At 31.5% G+C, this 21,642-nt stretch overlaps 2 protein-coding genes across 6 annotated transcripts in view; one reads left to right on the top strand and one right to left on the bottom strand.

Annotated features, from left to right (window-relative positions):
- LOC134715891 (uncharacterized) overlaps positions 1-14,226 on the bottom strand; it is a 21,142-nt gene extending 6,916 nt beyond the window's left edge. For 2 of the 3 annotated variants that reach the window (XM_063578436.1, XM_063578445.1), the window contains exons 1-13: positions 13,999-14,226; positions 13,552-13,732; positions 12,118-12,184; positions 10,481-10,556; positions 10,040-10,135; positions 7,021-7,096; positions 6,610-6,793; positions 3,495-3,561; positions 3,101-3,167; positions 1,896-1,973; positions 1,476-1,574; positions 617-719; positions 165-218 (exon numbers count right to left, since the gene is read on the bottom strand). In XM_063578436.1, coding sequence (XP_063434506.1) covers positions 165-218; positions 617-719; positions 1,476-1,574; positions 1,896-1,973; positions 3,101-3,167; positions 3,495-3,561; positions 6,610-6,793; positions 7,021-7,096; positions 10,040-10,135; positions 10,481-10,556; positions 12,118-12,184; positions 13,552-13,732; positions 13,999-14,058 — 1,208 coding nt within the window. In that variant the 5' untranslated portion in view covers positions 14,059-14,226. Of the gene's footprint in view, positions 1-164; positions 219-616; positions 720-1,475; positions 1,575-1,895; positions 1,974-3,100; positions 3,168-3,494; positions 3,562-6,609; positions 6,794-7,020; positions 7,097-10,039; positions 10,136-10,480; positions 10,557-12,117; positions 12,186-12,287; positions 12,374-13,551; positions 13,733-13,998 lie in introns of those variants that run through there. The other variant, XM_063578455.1, reaches the window with a different exon arrangement.
- Positions 12,661-21,642, top strand: LOC134715907 (transcription initiation factor IIE subunit beta-like). 3 transcript variants are annotated; one of them, XM_063578481.1, is made up of 3 exons: positions 12,661-12,679; positions 19,674-19,727; positions 20,139-21,642. In XM_063578481.1, the coding sequence occupies exon 3, from the start codon at positions 20,153-20,155 to the stop codon at positions 21,020-21,022; it is 870 nt and encodes a 289-aa protein (XP_063434551.1). In that variant the 5' UTR covers positions 12,661-12,679; positions 19,674-19,727; positions 20,139-20,152; the 3' UTR covers positions 21,023-21,642. The 3 variants fall into 3 exon arrangements, with proteins under 3 accessions (XP_063434551.1, XP_063434536.1, XP_063434542.1); XM_063578466.1 differs by lacking the exon at positions 12,661-12,679 and adding an exon at positions 17,362-17,466; XM_063578472.1 differs by lacking the exon at positions 12,661-12,679 and adding an exon at positions 17,398-17,451.

Here is a 21,642-nt window from a genome sequence, read left to right as displayed (position 1 = left end):
ATGAAAGTAAATCCAGAAAAGCGCTTCGGACTCATGAAATTTTTAACTTGGTATATTCTTAATTTTTTGAAAACCTCCAATCAAATTTGGTTGACTAAATGTTCTTGTCCTGGAGAAATATTTTAGAAATTTTCCACCGAAATGGTATCAAATACATTACTTACTGAACAGTTGGTCCTTTTTGAAGTTCAAATCTTTTAACCATTTGCTTACTATCCCTAATAAACAAGATCACAAAGTATGTAGTCATTTACAAAATATGATTTGTTATTTTGTGTATGTACAAAAGGAATTATAATTCTAAAATTTGCTAAATAAATACGTTTTTGTTTTCTTTTTAACAGTGAAGTTCTATACTAGTTGTTGGTTCAGTAAAATTCAAATATTTGTTTTTTTACTTTCTGACTCTATGAGGCTATAATATATGAAAATTTTGTTAATTATCATACTTCTATAAAAAGTTTGGAAGTAAAAGTTCTCAAAAAACATAATGTCAAATGTATCCCAATAGTTTTATTGTATAACAAATTTAAACTACATTTTGACTTTTTATCCTATTATTTTAGTTAAACTAAATAGGATTTATAGCAACAACCAAAAACAAAAATTTACGAACCATCCATATATGGTAATTCCCGTCAATGTATGTTCTGTTTGTAAGTCTAATACTGTCCACACGTATTCTGATGACTCTATCACCCAAAATGTCTGTAAATTGCCTGAAAAAAAATTAATGCTTGATATACTGTGAACGTCTTCATCTGGTGGCTAGTTAAAATAATGTGTATCAGTATTGTTTCAAGGGAAGCAAAATATACCAGAGATGGAAAATAAACAGAGAATACTATGGCTAAAAAAACAACAGCAGACAAATAAAAATTCAAAAACCAAAACATAGAAAACTAAACCCTGAGAAACGCGAACCCCATTTTAAACTGGGGATGATCTCAGGTTCTCCAGTAGGGTAAGCAGTTCCTACTCTACTTATGGCAGCCACCTGTGTTGCTCATATTATTACAAATCCTGCAAAAGTCGGGATGTCACATTCGGGGAAAAGGGGACATAATTTTAGTTACGAAATTAGGAACACATATATTGTCATCTTTGAAATTGATATTCAATAACTGACAACCAACTCATCATGGCGTCCGTACAACTTACTTAAGTATGATTCCAAATTCGTCATTATGATTTCTTGGTTTAATAGCTTCCTTGTAAGCAGCAACCCTCTATCAAGGAAATCATGATAGCAAATACAAGCCCTTGAACATCGTATTATTTTCCCACTTCAAAACAAAATGGGCCTTACTTTATTTTATCTAACAAACAAACAACATAATCTCACAATTTGATTATCACTATATGTAGAACTCTTTTTGTATACAATTACGCTTTGAAACACGTTGGAATAAAAAAAAATACTTCTGACAAACATTAAACTTAACAAAGCTGACTTATATTCATGTGCAAATTACCGTCAAAAATATTTGTATTTGGATGTTCAGCTGTACAACTGTTACAAAATGATGTTGAATTTTGTGTCCATTCTGTTCTAGAAGGGAGTAAAGGATAATCTGAAAAAAATAGATGTAAATGATTGAAATTGGCGTGATTTTAAATAAATATAAACGAAGCTGTTTTTCTTAAATTCTGGTGTGGATCTGATATCTTTAATCTGTTCAATTGTTTCAAATAAAAGTTCTATCTTTTCATCGACATTTACCATTTTTTTCACATTCTATAGAAGAACAAATGATATTGCTTAACAAATATATTTTTATAATTTACATTGACAGCTTCCAGCAAAGAGTTAACTCATGGTTAATAATAAAAAGATAATGAAAGTACATTTATTTTATTGTTTTACTATAGTCAGAAATAAAACTTTGAATTACCAGTTATATGCTTTGTTGGTGAATATAATATGCCTCCATTCCGAAATCGAGGGGTAAGAGATTGTCTTTTTGAACGATCTACAATATAAAAAAATATCACCTAACATGTGATATTCTCTAGGAAATTCAAGAGCAAAATATAAGAGCAAAATATAAGAGCAAAAAGTTATCGCTCCTGCAAACCCTATGAAATAACGCTCCTCAGTGTTTGGTACGTTCTCTGTGAGGAATGGTCTTAATAAATTATGATTTAAAGATTACATTATATAGTATGTCGGTCTTTATTTCAACATTCATGATGATTACTAACAAAGCATTTTTTTCTGAACTTATATGATAACTGTAGACTATAGAAATTGTATATATATATTTGGTTTGAAATATTTCTTTGGAATGAGTAGTATGCGTATTATCGTCCTTTTTTCTACTTGATTAAGCAGAATCTGATGACGATTAAAATTTTAATGCTAACGCTTTCACTGCATTCGGAGGTAAAAAGATTCTCCGAGTTTGTGTTTGTTGCCTTGGTTTGACTATTTTTAATCAGATTTCAAGATTTAAGCATTGGTAAACCTACTGCCGCCCTTAATTTTGACATCAACAATTAAAGTCATGTCACATGGTAAATTCAAACGGACCTTACATAATGAAAATACATCAAGAAAATTACACATATTCTTTAAAAGTGAATAAAACAGTATAATCACTATTTAACCTTGACAGATACAACATTAAAATAAAACGTTATATCTAATGTGTATATTTTAAAAAAAATCCTGGACAACAACCAGACTGGTTAGTTTGAAAACACAAATATAGGAAATATGTAGATTTCGGGACATTGTGTTATGCAGAAAACATTGAACATTGGTGGAAGGAAAAAGATTTAGATCTTATATATATACGTTATTTATTTATAAATGCGGGAAAGATGAATATTTTTTTTAATATAAGGGAAATAAGGTTCTGAAAAGTTTGTTCATGAAAACCTTTAGATGATAAACATATCACAAATGACAACAATCTATTTGCTTAAATAACCTGATATCGATTATCGCATTCAAATTTTCTAATTGAAAATGTAAAAACTTCCTGGATGAGAACTAATCTCACCAAACATTCTTAGGCACTGGAGTTTCAAATTATAAATGTTTATGCAATATAAAAACATGATATATACAAGTGTGTACGTATATAAATCTTACCTTTGAATAATTCTAGAAATTTTGTACTTAAACTCGGTGGCAAGGCTTCTGCAATTTTCAATGGCGTCTGAAAAGTACATTCCGCAACTTTCATGAAATATTGAAGTCGTATAGTATTTATATCTAAGTCTTTCTATTACAATTAGTCATGAAGCATTTGTTTGTAAAATACAAAATATAATCCGGTACGTTACAATTTAATCACTTTATTTCAGAAGAGAAACCATGAATACCAAGTCAGAAATATGACAGTTGTTGTCCTTTCGTTTGATTTTGTCATCTGAGTTAGGGACTTTTCGTTTTGAATTTTCCTCGGAGTTCAGTATTTTTGTAATTCTACCTTTTTTTTGTATCACCACATAAAAGATAATCAAAATAAGCTTATGAAACTTACTTCAGATTTTGGGTTTTGCAATAAAGGACTAGCACCATATTCTATCAGATTTTCTGCTGCGTCATATCTGAAATTTCAATAGTTAACTGAAAGACAACTTTTACATTCTACATTGATAGGCATAATTATTCTGCTTGTTGTGCCACTGGTCTAATAAATTACGGAATTTATTACAATGTTGGATATATACAGATTTGTCTTTTTTAATACAGAACAAATCACAACACTGATATAAATCTATAATTAATTGAATTAAATTATGGATTTAAAAAAAAATATAACAATAATATGTTACGTCAATGCCTTCAATTTCTTCAATCATGACCAACATTTTATAACAACTTCAAAGTTTTCAACATTGTTTCATTATATGTTTTCGTTCCTAATTGAAAGACGACGACACCTTGTCATTATATAGTATTGCTTTCAAAAAATCAATCTCTAAATGCATATAATAGTTGTTTGCCTATGGTTAAAAGCTGTCCTATATCATTTTTTTTTAAAGAATTTCAATTCCACAAAAAAATACATTGTAAACATTGTCAAAATGATTAATCCGTTGATCAACAACATATATAGATGAATTTGTTATTTTATGTTGTTGTTATTTCAGTTAAAGCCATCTTTATTTTGTGTGTAAGATCCTTTATTTTAATATCATTAATAAATATTGACGATGTGCTATCATCTATAAACCTGCCAACTGTATTGCACCACTTTGATTTTATCTAATAGTTATAAACCACAGTTTATTAATATTTATTGTTATTTGTAACTCAGAAAGTATATATCTGAGTTTGAATAAACCATTGGCTTATAATTTTGAACAAAAAAGATGGAATAAAGATGTTCGCTCTTCTTGTTTCTGAAGTTTTGCAAGATAATCGGAATATTCTGCATTTAAACAGAACCCAAATTATACACGTTCTATAATTATGTAGTTAAACTATACTGCTAAATTATTTTCTTAACAGCTAAGAAGTTCCTGTATAAAGTCAGCGACATATGAAAAAGAAACAAGTCGACAAGAAGTGGAGCACAGTTGGTAATCGTGAATTTCAATGAAATTTTAAATTGTCAATATGTATCAGCTGTTACAATATATATAGGATGATGTTCAGTATCTAGTGTAACTACCGTTTGCTAAAATCACTGATGGCAGTCGTCTTCTCATTCCTCGGATCAAACATTGAATTCGGCGTTGCCAGTTCTGATGCAAAGCTATAGTTGATTTAGCAATATTCTGAACATGAAGTACTCTCTCACTATCACAACGACTAATTATGTCCCAGATAGCCTCAATTGAGTTCAGATCTAGGATCATGGCAGGCCATGGAATGGTCTGAAGAAGCCGATAACTGCATTGGCACGGTGAGGTCTGTTATCCATAGATATTGGTTTTATCTGCTGTTGATAGTTGTCAAAATGAGGGACTACGGCTTTATGCAATATTTCTCTCAGCTGGTACATTTGACTCTTAAAGTTGTCTACTAACGTGGTGAAATTAAGGGCATACGATACAGTTACAGGGAAGGTAATGACGTTGCTAACGTAATTTGTTATTTTCGCGACGTCACACTGTGACATATCGGGAAAAGATGCATTTTTCGACTGATTTTTATCATTCAAACTGATTTAATTTGAGAACGAGTTCATGGACTCCTATTTTTCAAAACGGCAATTTGTTTCATTTTGCAGGGAGATTATGTGACCCAAATTTTATAAAACTGTAAATAGAGGATTTTTTTTAATTTTGATAAACATGCAGTAAAAAATGACGTTTTTTCCTCAATTCATGAACATTTGATAATTATGAGTTATTTCTGAAAAAAAAGTAGCACATGAAGGTATATTTTTTATTACATATTTAATTTAATCAGCTGAAAAATAGCCTATAAGCAAATTTTCATGAACTTGTAAATACAGGATCAAAACTGTATCGTATGCCCTTAAGCTTCAGTCGCATTAGACACGCCCTATAACATATTGCCGACCCTCCACCGACAGGAACTATCTGAAGTATGTTCTGTTCTTTTCTCCATATGCAGTATAATGTTGTTGATATACTAAAACTCGTCCATCACTCACATGCAACAGAAAACGTCCATAGTCAGATCAATGTATTTTTCGTCATGATTCCAAGTTCAAGCGTCGACGAGATTGGCATCATGCCAAACGAACAAACATGTGGCTGTTACAAAAGCAACGTTCTTTTAATTTGACGCTTAGGTCGAAATACAACTTTTCTCTGACGAGTTCTGTTCAACAATACACGGCGCGGCAACCACTGACGGGTTTCTTCTAATCAGTCTTCCTAAAGCAGCATTTCTCGATCCGATGTTTTTGGGGTCTCCCAGTCCTTAGCTTTTTCTTAACGGAATGTGTATGCTAATGCTTCCTTACATGACAAAGTGACAAAGACCAGCACGTCTCATCCCAATAATTTATCTTCTTTTCTCATTAAGAGTAAAGGTGGACCCAAGACTTCAATTTCGTTATTCAAATTGTAAATCTGTGTAAGTGCAAACGTGGTATATCAATTGTGAGTTGTCTCCTAGTTGTCAATACAATTATATAAGTCAATATTTTTACTATTTCCCTGGGAACTTTTGCTGGTCATATTTACAAGGTGGTGCGAAACTTTTTCAAATGTGTATTATACAATAATGAGCATTTAATTCAAAGATGTACATCTCATAGATTTTAAAATAAGCTATAATAATCATCATTTCAATAGCCTTTACCTAAAACATCTAGAGAGCCTTGGTTTAGTGGTTAGTGCATCGGACTACTAATACAAAGGTTCCTGGTTCGATTCCCGTTTGGGATGAAAATTTCAGGGACTGAATTTCCGGCTCTCCATTGACACCGTTTGTGAGTATGGTCTTGAGGAAACGATGATAGTCCGTCGAAAGGGGACAATAAATCATTATGGCTGACCCGTGTTAAGAGAGAGTCATATATCTTGCACGTTAAAGACACCCTTGTAGATTTCGAAAAAGAGTGGTGTAATGCCGCTTCAAGGCAGCACTTGCACCCGCAAAGTGGAAAGGGATTAAAATAAGTTGAAAAACTTGTTTCCCAATCCACTATAAATAAATATGATAAAACTAACCGCAAAAATCTAGTTGCTTCATGTAGAGGTCCAGTTTCTTTTATGTCGTTTATACAGTTGGCATTTACTCCATAATCTAATAATAAATGAACAACCTCTGTGTATCCTCTTAGCGCGGCTTCAATAATGGCTGATGTGTTAGAACTGAGTGACGAATCATGGTCCAATAAAACAGAAACCGCGTCTGCAATCAAGCAAAAAAAATAACTTGACTGAATTGCATGTTATGGTTGGGTTTATTTTTTCGTGGTCAATTTTTTTTTGGGGGGATTAAGAAAAACAGTTGCAAATCGTAATACTTTGAAATTATTTTTTCCAATACTTTAAAAAACACATTGATGTTTTGTTTAATACTTTTAAATACTTGAAAAATTGTTAAAACAAATATTAATTTATTCGGCAATTACTTACCCTTTTTACCGTACATAGCAGCTACGTCTAATGGTGTACTTTTGTTCTTATTTTTCAAAAATACGTTTGCTGAATACTGAATAAAAAATTCCAACATAAAAGTTAATTTAGCAAATTGAGATAACAATGTTAATATTCTATAAAAATTTATAAACACTGCCATGCATAGAAATAAACTCATCATAGAAACAAGGACTAAATTTTGTATATACGCCAGATGCGCGTTTCGTCTACAAAAGACTCAACACTTACAGAGACGCTCGATTCCAAAAAAGTTGAAAAGGTCAAATAAAGTACGAAGTTAAAGAGCATTGAGGACCAAAATTCCTAAACGTTTTGCCAAATCCAGCTAGGGTAATCTATGCCTGAGGTAGAAAAGACTTAGTATTTCAAAAATTCTAAATTTTGTAAACAGTTCATTTATAAATATAACCATATCAATGATAATTCATGTCAGCACAAAAAGTGCTGACAACTGGGCTGGAAATACCCTCGGGGAAATAAATCTCCACCAGCAGTGGCATCGACCAAGTGGTTGTAAATAAACTCATCATAGATACCAGGACTACATTTTGTATATACGCCAGACGCGCGTTTCGTCTACAAAAGACTCATCAGTGACGCTCGAATCCAAAAAAGTTAAAAGGACCAAAATTCCTAAAAGTTTGGCCAAATCCAACTAAGATAGAAAGTAAAATAATTTGAGGAAGCACATACAACATCATGGTCTGATCAAAATACATACTCCCATTATCAAAATACTGTACAGAAACCTAAGATAGATTAACCCGTCGCCGGGGTGAAGTCAGGTTTTATGGAAGAATTGCGGTTCCCGATTAAAGCAAGTGACATAATTCGTGTTGTTTGTTACAAGCTTAAGTTAATTTCAAATGATAACTCTGAATTTGTCATAAGAGAATTAGACTACTGCCGCTGCAAAAATCAATATAATTCGTTTTCATTAATATTTTGTTGTTATTCAAATATTATAGATACAAATGTAGATGTAAGAACATATCCCCCACAAAATGTGGTGGGGTAGAATATTTAAAATATTGGATTAATATAGAAAAATACTCTGTACAAAAAGTAAAAATGGATCAGAAATGGCATTTGTTAAAAGCAGCTTTTATTTAATTTATTTAATTAGTTAACAAAATCGTTTTGTAATATTTATATCTATTTCTTATTATATCCATATGACTTAATTGATTTATCAAGTATTACTTTATTTTTAAAATGTGTATCGAATACTGTAGTATATAATTTCACATGTTTCATCATCAAAAATAAAATAATAACAAAAAAATAATTGGTTTTCATGTATTTCATGTAAATGTCATTCTCTTGCAATGTTTTCTGTGATCAAGTCATGTCGTTGTCCATTGCACCTTAGATGATAGATTTATGAGTTTTGAACAGCGGTATACTACTGTTGCCTTTATATATCAATTTGTTTAAATAATAGTTTTTATCGCTATTTTGTGCACTTTTCCTTTGATCTTTTTTATGTGATTACTTTTCATATCATGCTACTCGCTTGAGATGGAAAGCTACTGGCTTGAGATGGAAAATTATCGCTAAAAACTAAGGAGGCACGTGGCCTTGCTTATGACAACGTCGTCATAGGTAAAATAGCGATCAACAGATTATCATTGGTCGACTCAACTCGATTACTTTTTCGCTTTCGTCGTACTGGCTTAAAAGATGAGACGATCAACGATAATCGATAAATATAATATCTTGAACATAGGTATAACCAATTAAGATGCATCTAGAAGCAATATCCGTCCTATTAATCTATCTCATTAGAATAATGACAAACAGTTACGAATACGTTTTGGAAGTATATCCCGTCACATTGTATATGTATAATAGTAAAATTACACAATACAAATTATATTGGATAATATACTTGGGAGAAAAAGAAAAAAAGAGGATATAACTTAAACAGTCAGCCAGATAAAATGCAAGAAACCATCCAGAACACCATTGTAGATGTTCTTTTATTTGTAACTTATAAACAGAAAAGCGCTTTGGACGAATGAAGTTTATTTCAGCCAAGGCACCGTGTATTGAAGACTGAACTTTGACCTATAATGGTTTACTTTTACAAAGTGTGACTTAGATGAGAGAGTTGTCTCATTAGCACTCATACCACATCTTTGTGTATCTATCATTTTAATTTTTCATCATTTTTAAGGTTATATATTTTTATCTATACTTCATTACGTGTTTCTTAGCAGTCATTTTCTAAACGTGATTTTTTAATTATGAATTCAGACTCATCTGATCGCAATGCACTAAATTTGATATTCCAATTATAACATTTTTTGTAAGTATTATGTATCGAAGACACTTTAAACATCCTGTAATTCTATCCTTGTATTATCTCTTCCTCATACTCCTATTTTAAGGTGTCACGTTAAAAGTACTGAATTTAGTAATAGGTTCGATATAAGCCTGATATATTTACTGAGTTGTTTGGTTTTTTACAACTGTGAGAAAAATGAAGCTTTTAAAAGAACATCTTTTTAATTATCAAATTCTTCAAAAAGGTGTCCATATTAAATTATTATCCGTTCCGATCTGGTTTTATAGCTAACTAAACCTCTCACTTGTATGATAGTCTCATAAAATTCAATTATAAAGACAACTTTGTATAAACAAAACAAACAGACATAATAGGTACAAATGTCAAAAAGAGGGGTACTGTAGTCAACATTATGCTATAATCACTATAAAAACAAACAAATATGGAAAAATTAAAGAAATACAAACAAGCATACAGACAATACACCACTAAACCATTGGTTGATATCTAGTAAGTTTCTTTTGGTTGTATTGGTTTATGTGCATTATGTGTTCTGGTCTATGCCTCCGTTCGTCCATTCGTCCGTCTGTCCCGCTTCAGGTTAAAGTTTTTAGTTGAGGTAGTTTTTGATGAAGTTGAAGTCCAATCAACTTGAAACTTAATACACTTTTTATGCCCAACCTAAGATAGTAGATAAATACTTGCCTTTAACAATTTCAGCATTATCATGACACGTCTTTCTTTTTCACTCTGGCAGGCCACGTGTAACGGGGTGTTCCCATCACTGTTCTGGTTGTTAACCTGATGGAAAAATTTAAGGCAGATGATTTCAAACATTAGGTCGAGTTTTTATAAAAAAATAGACAGTTTGTTTTCCTGTTTGAATTGTTCTACACGTGTCATTTTGGTGTTCTTTATATATAGCTTGATGTTCAGGTTGAGCAAAGGTTTCGTATTGAAGGCTGTACTCTGACTTATATATCTTTGCTTTTTACACCTTGTGACTTCAAAGCAGATTTAATTCATTGGCGCTATATAACCACATCTTTTTATTTTTATTATACAAACAAGCTTAAACTGAAAAACTTCATCTTTTGAATAATTAGTGATGTGAACACTTATTTTCCATTGAAAAAGATTGAATACCTGTGAATTATTCTTGAGCAATATTTCCACGAGGTCAGCCCTCCCAGCAAAAACAGCATAGTGTAAAGGTGTATTTCTAAAATAATAAATATCTAGAAACTGTATATTCATTATCACTTCCTTTTTATTAATTTCATGATTCAACTGGATTAATTGTAAAAATTGATTCACAATTGTATAGATCAATATAGAACGTGTACGTTACTCTAATGTTGTCATTACGCAGTATTTTTAACATTGCCATATAAGCGGGAGGTCTTGCTGGCCAAAATCAACACACAATTTTTCGTTAAATTGCCCTGTATCAAGTCAAGAATATGGCATTTGTTATCAAATTTTTTTTCTATGTATATGGCTTTTTTATTTTTTGTAGCAGTTCTGTGTTTCTGTCGTTCCGTTATTTTCCTCTTAAAGTTGATGTGCATCTCTCTGATTTGTTTTCGCTTAATTGAGTTACGACTACTGAACAGTGTTTATACTACAGTTGCCTTTGTTGATTGTCATATGCAACCTCTTAGTCAATATATCTAGAATATTTGTATGAAATTTTCTTTATAGATAACGTCAGTTTTTGTTTGATGTTGCCTGCTCTATGACAGATCTTTTTAGTTTTAATGATATGTGTCCGTCAATCCGATTTGTTTTCTATGTTAGTTATTTATCCCTGCATCAATTGTTTCGTCGCACATGTCTTCGTACACTTTATGTTGCTTTTGAGTTTAATTTCTCCTCTGGAATTAAATATATATATATTATTTCTTTCCATTGTAGATCATTGAGACCAATGCTGACTCTCTTAGAAAATACTTAGTGCTACGTCCTATAGAAGATGCATATTAAAGTATAACAATAAACATGGTAGTGTAACTTGTAGTTTCCTGAGAGAAAACAAACGTAGATTGTAATCAGGTAATTGACACGAAAGGAACAAAAGAAATGCATGCCATTAGACCAAAATAGTTGAACCACAAAACGTAAAGAAAGGAAAAATTAGGTTTCTTTTAAACAGAACATTCAACAATCATATAGTAGGAAGTATCAATTGCAAGAATTTACACACTTTATACATGCCATTGATAATATTTTCTACTATAGTATGCCCGTAAGCAAAATATCTTTGCGGAAGTGGGTCGAAATATTTGGGAGAAATATATACATGATGCAACGTTCAATAGATATACTGGAATCATCAGAACACAGCTTGTGTTGTTGTACCCTTTTCGGATAAAAATGTAATTTTTGGAACATTTAAGAGAGAAATATTAGATGAAAGTTAAACAATTCAACAAACATTCTAATAAAATGTGTTTTCTGAATCTAGTATTTCAATTAATATTTCGTTCAATGCCAAATGTTTGGAAAGACGGCTACATACACTGGTCTGCTTTCTCGCCCAATACTGACAATTCTGTTCAGAATTGACCAGGTTATAATCAGACAGCGAATTTACTACGTTCGAATAGATATTTTTATAATTTCATCTCTGGTCAAATCATAAACCATCCAAAGTCAGTGTTTATGTACTATCATGTTCGAAGCCGTAAAAAAGTATGGTGTGTTGCATATAAAACACCTTTGCATTATTTACCTGAAACAGTCAGAAACCTTTGGGAGCAAATAAGTAAAGAGAGGCTTACCCTTTTTGATCAGCAATATTTACATCAGCACAGTGAAAGATGAGAGTATCGGTGACATCTTTGTTTTCTGAAATTAATAACAAAAAAAGTAAATACAAGGATATCTTACAGAGTACTAGTTTTTTCATTGACTTGAAATACTATATATCGCTCTTAATGAAAATATTAACCATTTATTATTTCAGTTTCAATGTTATATCGATTAATTGCTGTTTGCTTTATATCTAGTTCAAAATAGTTCAGACATATTCAGGACGAGAACAATAAAGTAATAGATGATGTCCGAGATGGAGTTCAGGGAAACTTTGTCAGTGGAAAATGAGGGTGACCGGTTTGATTGGTAAAGGACAAATTAAGTCTAGCAACAGGCCACACACGAACCCTCAAAGATTTATTTCAAGTGTTCTTAACGTGCGCAAATTGTGGCACTCTGTCTGAAGGATGCAGCGGATTTTCGTCCTTTCTTTTTATGAAAATTGGGTTTTTTACTTGGTCTGTTGTCTGTCTAAGTGCAATTTAGGGAAAGATAATAGATGCCATAAATTCAGTCTATATACAAGGTGTAAGTCTATATACAATACAAGGTGTAAGTTTATATACAAGGTGTAAGTCTATATACAAGGTGTGAGTAGTTATTTATTGTGAAAAGAGTAGGCTATGAGTATTTTTTATTCGTAGGTGAAAATAGCTGGAGTTTCAAAATTTGTAATTTCAGCTTACAGTGAAAGCCAGTACAAAACAGTAAATATGTTAGAAATTGAAGCCAAATGTTTGTATGATAATCTTCCTCGTTGACTTGTTTATGTATCCATACCTATCTTAATTTGACATAAAGTTTGTGAAAATTCAGAGGCCTTTTTGAAAAATTCATATAAAAAGATCCTATGCATGTGTTTCGAAATTTGACGTTGAAAATAAAAATCATACAAACACTGGAGTTATTCATAAGTAAATAAAAAAAATATATATGCATACTATAGAACACTGGAGTTATTCATAAGTAAATAAAAAAATATATATGTATACTATAGAACACTGGAGTTATTCATAAGTAAATGAAATATATATTTATAGTACTATATATTCAATAACAACGTTCCAAAGTTGACTTCCTTCACATGAGTATAGGTTAAACAAAAGACCAACCCGTTTCCAGAAAATGAAATATAACTTTTTTCTATTGGTATCTCCACTTAAAAATGTGTCAAACTGATAAGATAATGTAAATAGTTGTAGTTTTAGTCACCTGCAGGAAAAGAAATCTCTTCTTTTTTTAATTTTGCTATTAGAACTGAAAAGCTGCGCTTGTTAGATAGAATAGGGAAAATGGCATGCAGTTTCTGATGTTTAGTCATAACACTTAAATATAGCTATAAATATTGGACATATAATTAGTATAAACGAACAGTCACGATTTGTTTGGAAAATAGTTACCATTCAGTATAGCAATAATAAGTGGTGTATATCCAGTTTCTTTTTCAGTACAGTTTATATTTATGTGATCCAACTGCATTCGAATTCTACCTCCGGGTGAGGATGGTGATTTTGGTAACTTTGGGTCCTCCCGTGAAATTCGTCGAATGTTGTAAGTTGGCGTTTCAGGCACAAGGAGTTTCTACAAATATGTACATACACATTTTCAGACATGAGATTTTAGTGCAATAGAAAATGGTTGTATCTATCACATATTGCTGAAATGTGTTTTAATATTTGCATTAAAAAAGGTAACCAAATCTATAATTAAACGTCGTGATTAATATACATTTTATTTATATCTAATTTTACTTGTACTACCTGGACGGTTGACACAGATATGTAAAATAATCACATACCTCAACATGCTGACAACATGTCATTTAACATAAATACGTCTTCACTTACCTGTAATTTCTGTTGGTCATTGTTATTTACAGCCTTGATCAATTCAGTTTCCTTCCCCATATTGTTTACAAATAATTATCAAATTAAATGCATTTCACCTTTTTCACCTGCGTTGAGCAATGCGGAAGTTTGGATCGAAGTGTGTATATATGAAATATATCAGTATCTTATGTATTGTCACATGGGGCCGGCGATCCAAACCATAAATCATGAAAGTGGAGTGAAACGAATCTATCATACGTGTGTAAAAAACAAGACATCTTAACTATGTAAATGTAATTTTTGTAGTATCTGCTCATAATTATGATCAATAATGTTATCCAAGGAAGTAATCTTTACATGCTTCGATATAAATGAGTGTTTTGTCTAAATTTATATCAAACAAATTTCTATATAATTTTTAAAATTGAAAACGTCTACAACATTTTTGGATAGACTTGCTGTATATCGATTAATGTATAAATCCCTTCTCTGTATCGTATCATGAGTAAACTTATCCTTTATCCTACATTCTGAATCAACAATGAATTCTTCTCAGTTTACTATTGTTACATTTTAAAAGCATTTTTTTATCTGCAGAGATACGATATGGGTATTTTGAGGGTCTATGACATTAATGTCGCCAAAACTTTCGCGATCCTAAACTCCGTCGACGAGGTCAAGATTGAGGTTTCAGTCTGCGGTTGAAGCTCGGGTTGAAGGTTTTTTGAACATCAGTACTTTTGTCAAATCTACATGAAATATCATAAAAGTTATACCGAAGCTTTTTATGTGACCGGAATAAAGGAAGTATTCAAAGCAAGATTTTGAAATTATTTGTATGGCCCCGCAACGAAGTTGTCGGTGCCATATAGTTTCAACCTTGTCCGTAATTCCGTAATTCCAAAATTAAGGGTTTACAACTTTGAAAATTGTTGAAAATTACAGTTATACTGACATTTTTCTATACATCTCCAGATTTTGAGCTGATTTTTTATATGTGAGACTATCATCATGTTGGTGTCCACATGTGCTATTGAAATTGCAGATTTTTCAACTTTTTGAGACGGGGCCATTCGTGTCGATTTGACACATCTGGTACTTTTTTTTATTTATTTACATTTGATCTTTAGATGTACAGTATAAAGTTAACGTTTTACAGACAGAGCATAATGAATTTTTTTTTTTTTTTTTTTTTTTAACTTTTCCGTATTTCACTGATAAAAGGACTTTGTTGTTTTAAAGTTGATAAGAAGATCTAAGGTACAAATCAATTACTTTCTCAAATTTTCATATTTTTTTTTATTTGAGACAACTTGAAGCTTTTTTATGATTAATAGATAATGTCTGAGGCAAAATTATTGTTTTCCATTTGTCAGTATTTTACTGACTTTCTGCGTTTAATAGACGACTAGGAATTAGTATCTATTTAAAAATTCGATGATAAATGTGTACACTTTCATACACTGTTCTAAAACTTGTATATAAGTTAATCTTCAAGATCATCTCAGAAAAAGCATCTACAGAAAAGTTGAATTTGTACTTAAATCATGTATTTGACTAGTAAATGGAATAGTTTTTTTTTGCAGTCGGGCAACATTGTACTTTAACACTGACAGCAGCAATCCCAAGCCAGACACTTGAATCTTTATAATACACCTGACTATCTATGAACATTTTTATGAAAATTTGCAAATAGGCTATTTTTTACAAGCTTAAATCAAATATGTAACAAAAAATATCATGTGCTACTTTTTGAGTAAAATGAGGTCGAAGTTTCAGATATTTGCACAAAATTCGGATTTGTGGACGTATTTTTCCTTCCAACAAAAATATGACTTTTTTGTTTTAAAAGATAAACACAATGGGCACCATCGCATTCATGCTCTTCAACTTTGTACTTGTTTGGCTTTATAAATATTTTGATATGAGCGTCACGGATGAGTTTTATGTAGACGAAACGCGCGTCTGGCGTACTAAATTATAATCCTGGTATCTTTGATAACTATTCACACACACACACACACACACACACACACACACACACTAAACAATACAGTTTATATGATTTAGAAAAAGAACATATTTATTCAGAATGGGAACTGAAAATGTGCCAAAGAAACAATCTAGCATGACCAAAGAGCAGAAAACAGACCAAGGTCACCAATAGTTTTTTGTTGCAGCGAGAAAATCCCATATCCCATCCCGAGTTGGGCTTCAGCTGGCCCCTCAACAAAAATATGTCACTCTTGTTCACAGAAAAAAGATATCACAGTAAACTCTGAAATATATGAATGAAAAAATATACATTTGTAGCTATTAAAGAAAGGCCAGATGTTCCTGACTTGGATATATTTCTTAATCTCAAATAAATCATGTACATATATATGTACTAATCAATAAACTGAAAGGACAAGAACCATATAATCAGTGATATTTGGCCTGAACGTGTTATTCCTGTTGGATTCCTATATTCGAATCTTAATGTTTTCCCCTTTATAACTAAATATTTTAAGGTATGAAGGTTAAAATATAAGAGACAAGTGCCTGTAATTGGGATTAGAATAAAAAATCAGTATTGAAAGTTATCTATATAAAATTTGTAGAATTATAGGTTGCAGTAAATTAAATTGGAACATACAATTTTTGTTATAATTGTTGTTTTCTTTGTCATCCCATTCATTTTGAATCATGATAGTACATGCTCATGAATATATAACTAGATTTGGTGTATAATGCCTTTAATAGCTTTACTTTCAAGTAGTAAGGATTCGAATTTTCAAAATTAGCTTGGAGCACTGAACAATATGTATACTGGTATGACTTCATCAGTCACAACGACGATGATTCAAGCTAAATTGGAATACATTGCTTTCTCATTTAAATGCTTATTTTTTATTTTTTTATATTCATGTGTCAGATATTTCTTTTTGAGAAAAAAAAACAAGACGAAAGCTGTGTTCTATTCGGCTCTCTTGAAGGCTATTGCTATCATAGATGGGCATGACCTCATCACAAATGTTCAACTGATGGGATTTTTTTTTTTTGGGGGGGGGGGGGTCAAACTTTGAAATTATGTTTTTAGTGGGGTCATAATGTGGTTTTAAAGAATAATGGAGGTCCTTTAAAAAAATATGCGAAAAAATTGATCTAACCCCTCAGCTGATAATTAATTACCATTCCCTTTGAGATAAAAAAAATGTCAAATTAAAAATAAATCCTTTAAAAAACGCCTCATTAAAACATGCCGAATTTGATTTAGTGTTTCGAGTTTTCTTACAGAAACAAATATCCAACTTGTCTCGCAAAGTCACGAAATTTTCATTTTCACATTGCGTTTACGAAACTGTTTCCGTTTCTATTCCGGTATCGACTTGAGGTTTCCTAAAATATTTACTGGTTTCCTGTCATTACTACGTAATGTATCTTCCTTTGTCAATTCATAAGGTTAACAGTAAATATAAAGAAAGAAAGGTGATTTTTAAAATTGTGAGTAAATCTGATATATTAAAACAATCTTTTGATATTTAATCTGTAGAATAATAAGCTACATTTCACAATTTATTTTTAGACTTTTCAATTATCTGAAGCGTCACACCGATTATTGTGTTATAATTACAATAAAGAAATTGAAAAAATAACCTACTAGTACTAGCAGCCGGTAAAATTTTACTAAGTCCAAATAAATTTTGAATTCACTCTTGAAAAGTTCAACTGAGTTGTCATAATTTTTTGCTTTGATGCCTTAGTTGCAGTAAGGTGATGTTGCTATTAGGCGTCAAAGCAAGAAAATAGAATAGCTTTTCAAGACTGATAATCAGTTAGACTACCTTAGTCATGTTAGTCCGAGATTACTCTGATTACTCTGTCTCGGCTGCTTTGCCAGGCAAGCTGGGGCCGTTGGACGTCAGAGCTTGTCCCATATCAAAAAGTGGATATTTGCCCACCTAAAATAGATGCGCTGCTTCGTCGCTTCTGGTGCCAACTGGCGGCCTTGGAATTATACAAATAGGGCATCAATCTGTTCATTTTGGTGGGTAAATATCCACTTGTTTATATGGGACAAGATCTGGTGTCCCGTGGCCCCAGCTTGTCTGGCAATATTTTTAACAATTTTCATAAATTTTGTAAATTTTTATTTATTTATGATATTCACATAGACCAAGGTTAGCGATATTTTCAATCTTTAAGTTACTTCATATTCTCAGACAAACAGAAATGAAAAATGCACTATTTCGAAATCAGGATGATGGTATCTTAAAAATAGCCTGGTAAGGTGGCTTATTTCTTTCTGACTATGTTTTGATTTCTGTTCAAATTGCGTGATTCTTACAGGCCAAGTTCACTTGAAACTCTTCAATCAACTTCAGAGTTAATAGATTATCATGTGAACGCACTAGAATTGATATTTGGAACAACTCTAAGTTACTCTAGGGTAAGACCCTGACCAAGCATGAAAAATAAAATATTCTCATTGGTTTGACGTCATTCAAGAGTTTCTTGAGTTAACCCTGGTTCCGTGAGGGTTGGAACCAGAGTATGAGGAGTTAACTTGAGTGGTTCAAGTAAAATCGTATTGTAGAAACCCGAGTGAGTAAAGTTAACTCGAGAGTTTCAAGTGAAGTCGGCCACAATGACTGTCAGATACATTTACAAGTAAGTCTGCCATATTGATTTTTTTGCTGAATTTAATACCTCTGAATGAAAGCTTAAGGTCAAGTTACAGTAAATGGGCTATGTCACAGATTGGAGTAAAATTTTGCATACAACTCTGGCTCAATGAACTCCAACTAAAAATCGAAAAAATAATGCATTTATCTCATTTATCATTTAAAATATTACTGATTGAATTATTACAAAATTGGTGAGCATTTGTATAGAAAGCACATAAAATCGGCATAAAACCTTCTAAAATTTTACTTAAAATCGCCAAATCTCTAATTCTACTCCATAGATTTTTCTTAAAAAACTAAATGTAGTTGATACATAAATTACCGTTATAATGATGTAAAATAAAGATAGGGTCACCGACTTCGTTTTTTTGGTTCACATCATTCAATGTCCTGTTCTTTGTGTAAAAATCCTATAAAACGTCGAACTTATCGTAATGTCGCTGTGTTGCAGGCCGTAAAACGTTGATTTTTGACGTTTTTCACTACCAACATGGTGAAAACATGATTATTAGACAACAAACGAAGTCCGTGACCTATCTTTATTTTGCATCATTATAACGGAATTTTATGTGTCAACAACATACAGTTTTTAAAGAAAAATCTATGGAGTAGAATAAAAGATTAGACGATTTTAAGACAAATTTTGTATGTTTTTTCATCGATTGTATGTGCTTTCTATACAAATATTCACCCATATTAAAAGAAATCAATCTGCAATATTTCAGATAATAAAAGAGATAAATGCATTATTTTTTCGATTGTCAGTTGTAGTTCACCGAGCCAAGATTGTATGCAAAATTTGAGCAAAATCTGTGACATAGCCATTTACTGTTCCTTGACCTTAATATGTAAAAGAAATAAATAAAAAAATAATACCCTGTTTAAAATAACATAAATTAGTGATGTTCAAACTTTCGATTACAAAATGTACATTGACAATAACTTGTTCACCTGATGATCAACTATACGGACTCTATAGAGAATGCAAAACATTGTTGAAATAATGTTATTTTTCTGTTTCAGTGAATAATCCAATATGGGTGTCATTTAAGGAGAAGAAAAAATTCCACTGAACAGGTATGTACCATGAAAGTTAAATAGGTTTAGATAATTGCTTTAACTGGTACAGTAGCCTATAGATAAGGATTTTATTTCTAAATGGATAATTTATACTATGTACATGTAAGTGCTAAAAAGGGGGCAAGGGATGATTTCTCAAAAAGCTTCTATTTTCTATGTTTAAACCAAGAAATGAAAAGAGTCAATATCAATACATGTAACTATGTACATGTCATATTTTCATGTTTTTGTTATTTTCAGAATTCAGTGTTGATGATAGTAATTTAATAGAACTTTTCTGTTTTATATGATTTTAATTGCACATTCTGGATGAAACATGTATATCAGTAATACTAAAAATATATATTATAGCAATGATAAATTCATTTTGCACAACTAATATATTTATTCGTCTTACTTTAAATACAGTTACCTAAAGTGGTATGGATCCAGCACTTCTGAAAGAGAGAGCTGCTTTCATAAACAGGGCAAAGGCACAGCCAGCTGTAGAAAAAAGAAAGCATGCAGACACTTCTTCTCATTCTTCCAAAAAACACAAGTCATCTTCATCATCAAAACAGAAAATAAGCAATGGAGCATCTGCAGCTCCCAAAACACCATTTGACTATAAAACGAGTCATGGTAGTTCACAATATAAATTTGGAATACTTGCTAAGATTGTGAAATACATGAAGATAAGACATCAAGAAGGACAATCACATGGTTTAACATTGGACGATATATTGGACGAGACAAATCAGTTAGATGTACCAACAAAACATAGACATTGGTTGTTAACTGAAGCTTTAAAAAACAATCCCAAAATCAAAACGCTCAATTTCGGTAATGACCAAAAATTCTTGTTCAATCCATCTTACGATATAAGAGACAAAAAAGGCTTACTTAACTTGTTAAAGAAGCATGACCTCCATGGACTGGGAGGAATTCTTCAGGAAGATATAGAAGAAGCTTTACCTAGGGCTGAGAAGTGCATGAAAAACCTTGGAGACAATATTGTGTATGTACAACGTCCACATGACAAAAAGAAAGTTTTATTTTATAATGATAAATACTGTCGTTACAGCGTGGATGAAGAATTTCAGAAACTATGGAGAGGTGTGTCTGTTGAAGGTATGGATGAGAGGAAGATTGAAGAATATTTAGACAAACAGGGAATCTCCTCTATGCAAGATGTTAATATCAAGAAAGTAGTAAATATGCAGAAACGAAGAAAGGGAAAGAAAAATAACAAATTTAAGAAATTAAACGAGCATTTAGATGGTGTTCTACAAGACTACTCAGATAAACAATAATACAAAGATAAATACATTGTAGTGCGTCCAGTTAACTTTCAGCCTTAATGAATCAATAGTATTTAAGAACTAAGCGTAGGAATTCTCTGTGTGCAACATTCATGTCTTTTCTCATAGGGAAAAAAAAAAAATTGTCATCAGGCATGTTGTCATGTACATATTAAAATTGCATGGATAGATTAATTATGAATTTGATCTTAAACTGGTTTTGGGTCAATCAAGTTAGTATGGCATAACAATCATCAAAGATTTGGATTTTCATGACATGTTTTACATAGTTATTTTCAAAATTTACAATTAATTTCTTATGCACAAACAGTATGATCAAAGCAATATATGAATTATACAATATATTTATTGTACACACTCCAACATTACATACATGTAATGTACATGTTTGTTAAATATGTAGCTTGCTGTCCAATGTTTGGGTAAATACTAAATACATGTGTTATTGTGTATGGGTATAGTTGAGGGTGACCTATTGTATAAACGTAGCACTATTGTGAGCCAGGATATATGTACATTTAGATCGATGTTTGTATATATATGTATTACAATCACTTGGTTTAAATGTAATTCATTTATCTGTCATTGTCAACTATTAAACATTGAAAATA

The sequence above is a fragment of the Mytilus trossulus genome, chromosome 1, assembly GCF_036588685.1.
Source record: "Mytilus trossulus isolate FHL-02 chromosome 1, PNRI_Mtr1.1.1.hap1, whole genome shotgun sequence".
Lineage (NCBI taxonomy): Eukaryota > Metazoa > Mollusca > Bivalvia > Mytilida > Mytilidae > Mytilus > Mytilus trossulus.
The sequence above is the reverse complement of the archived record's forward strand: the minus strand, read 5'-3'. Positions and strand labels throughout refer to the sequence as shown.

What these genes read in the sequence shown, in the direction of transcription:
- LOC134715907 (XM_063578481.1), top strand. Translation starts at nt 20,153, where the DNA reads ATGGATCCAGCACTTCTGAAAGAGAGAGCTGCTTTCATAAACAGGGCA.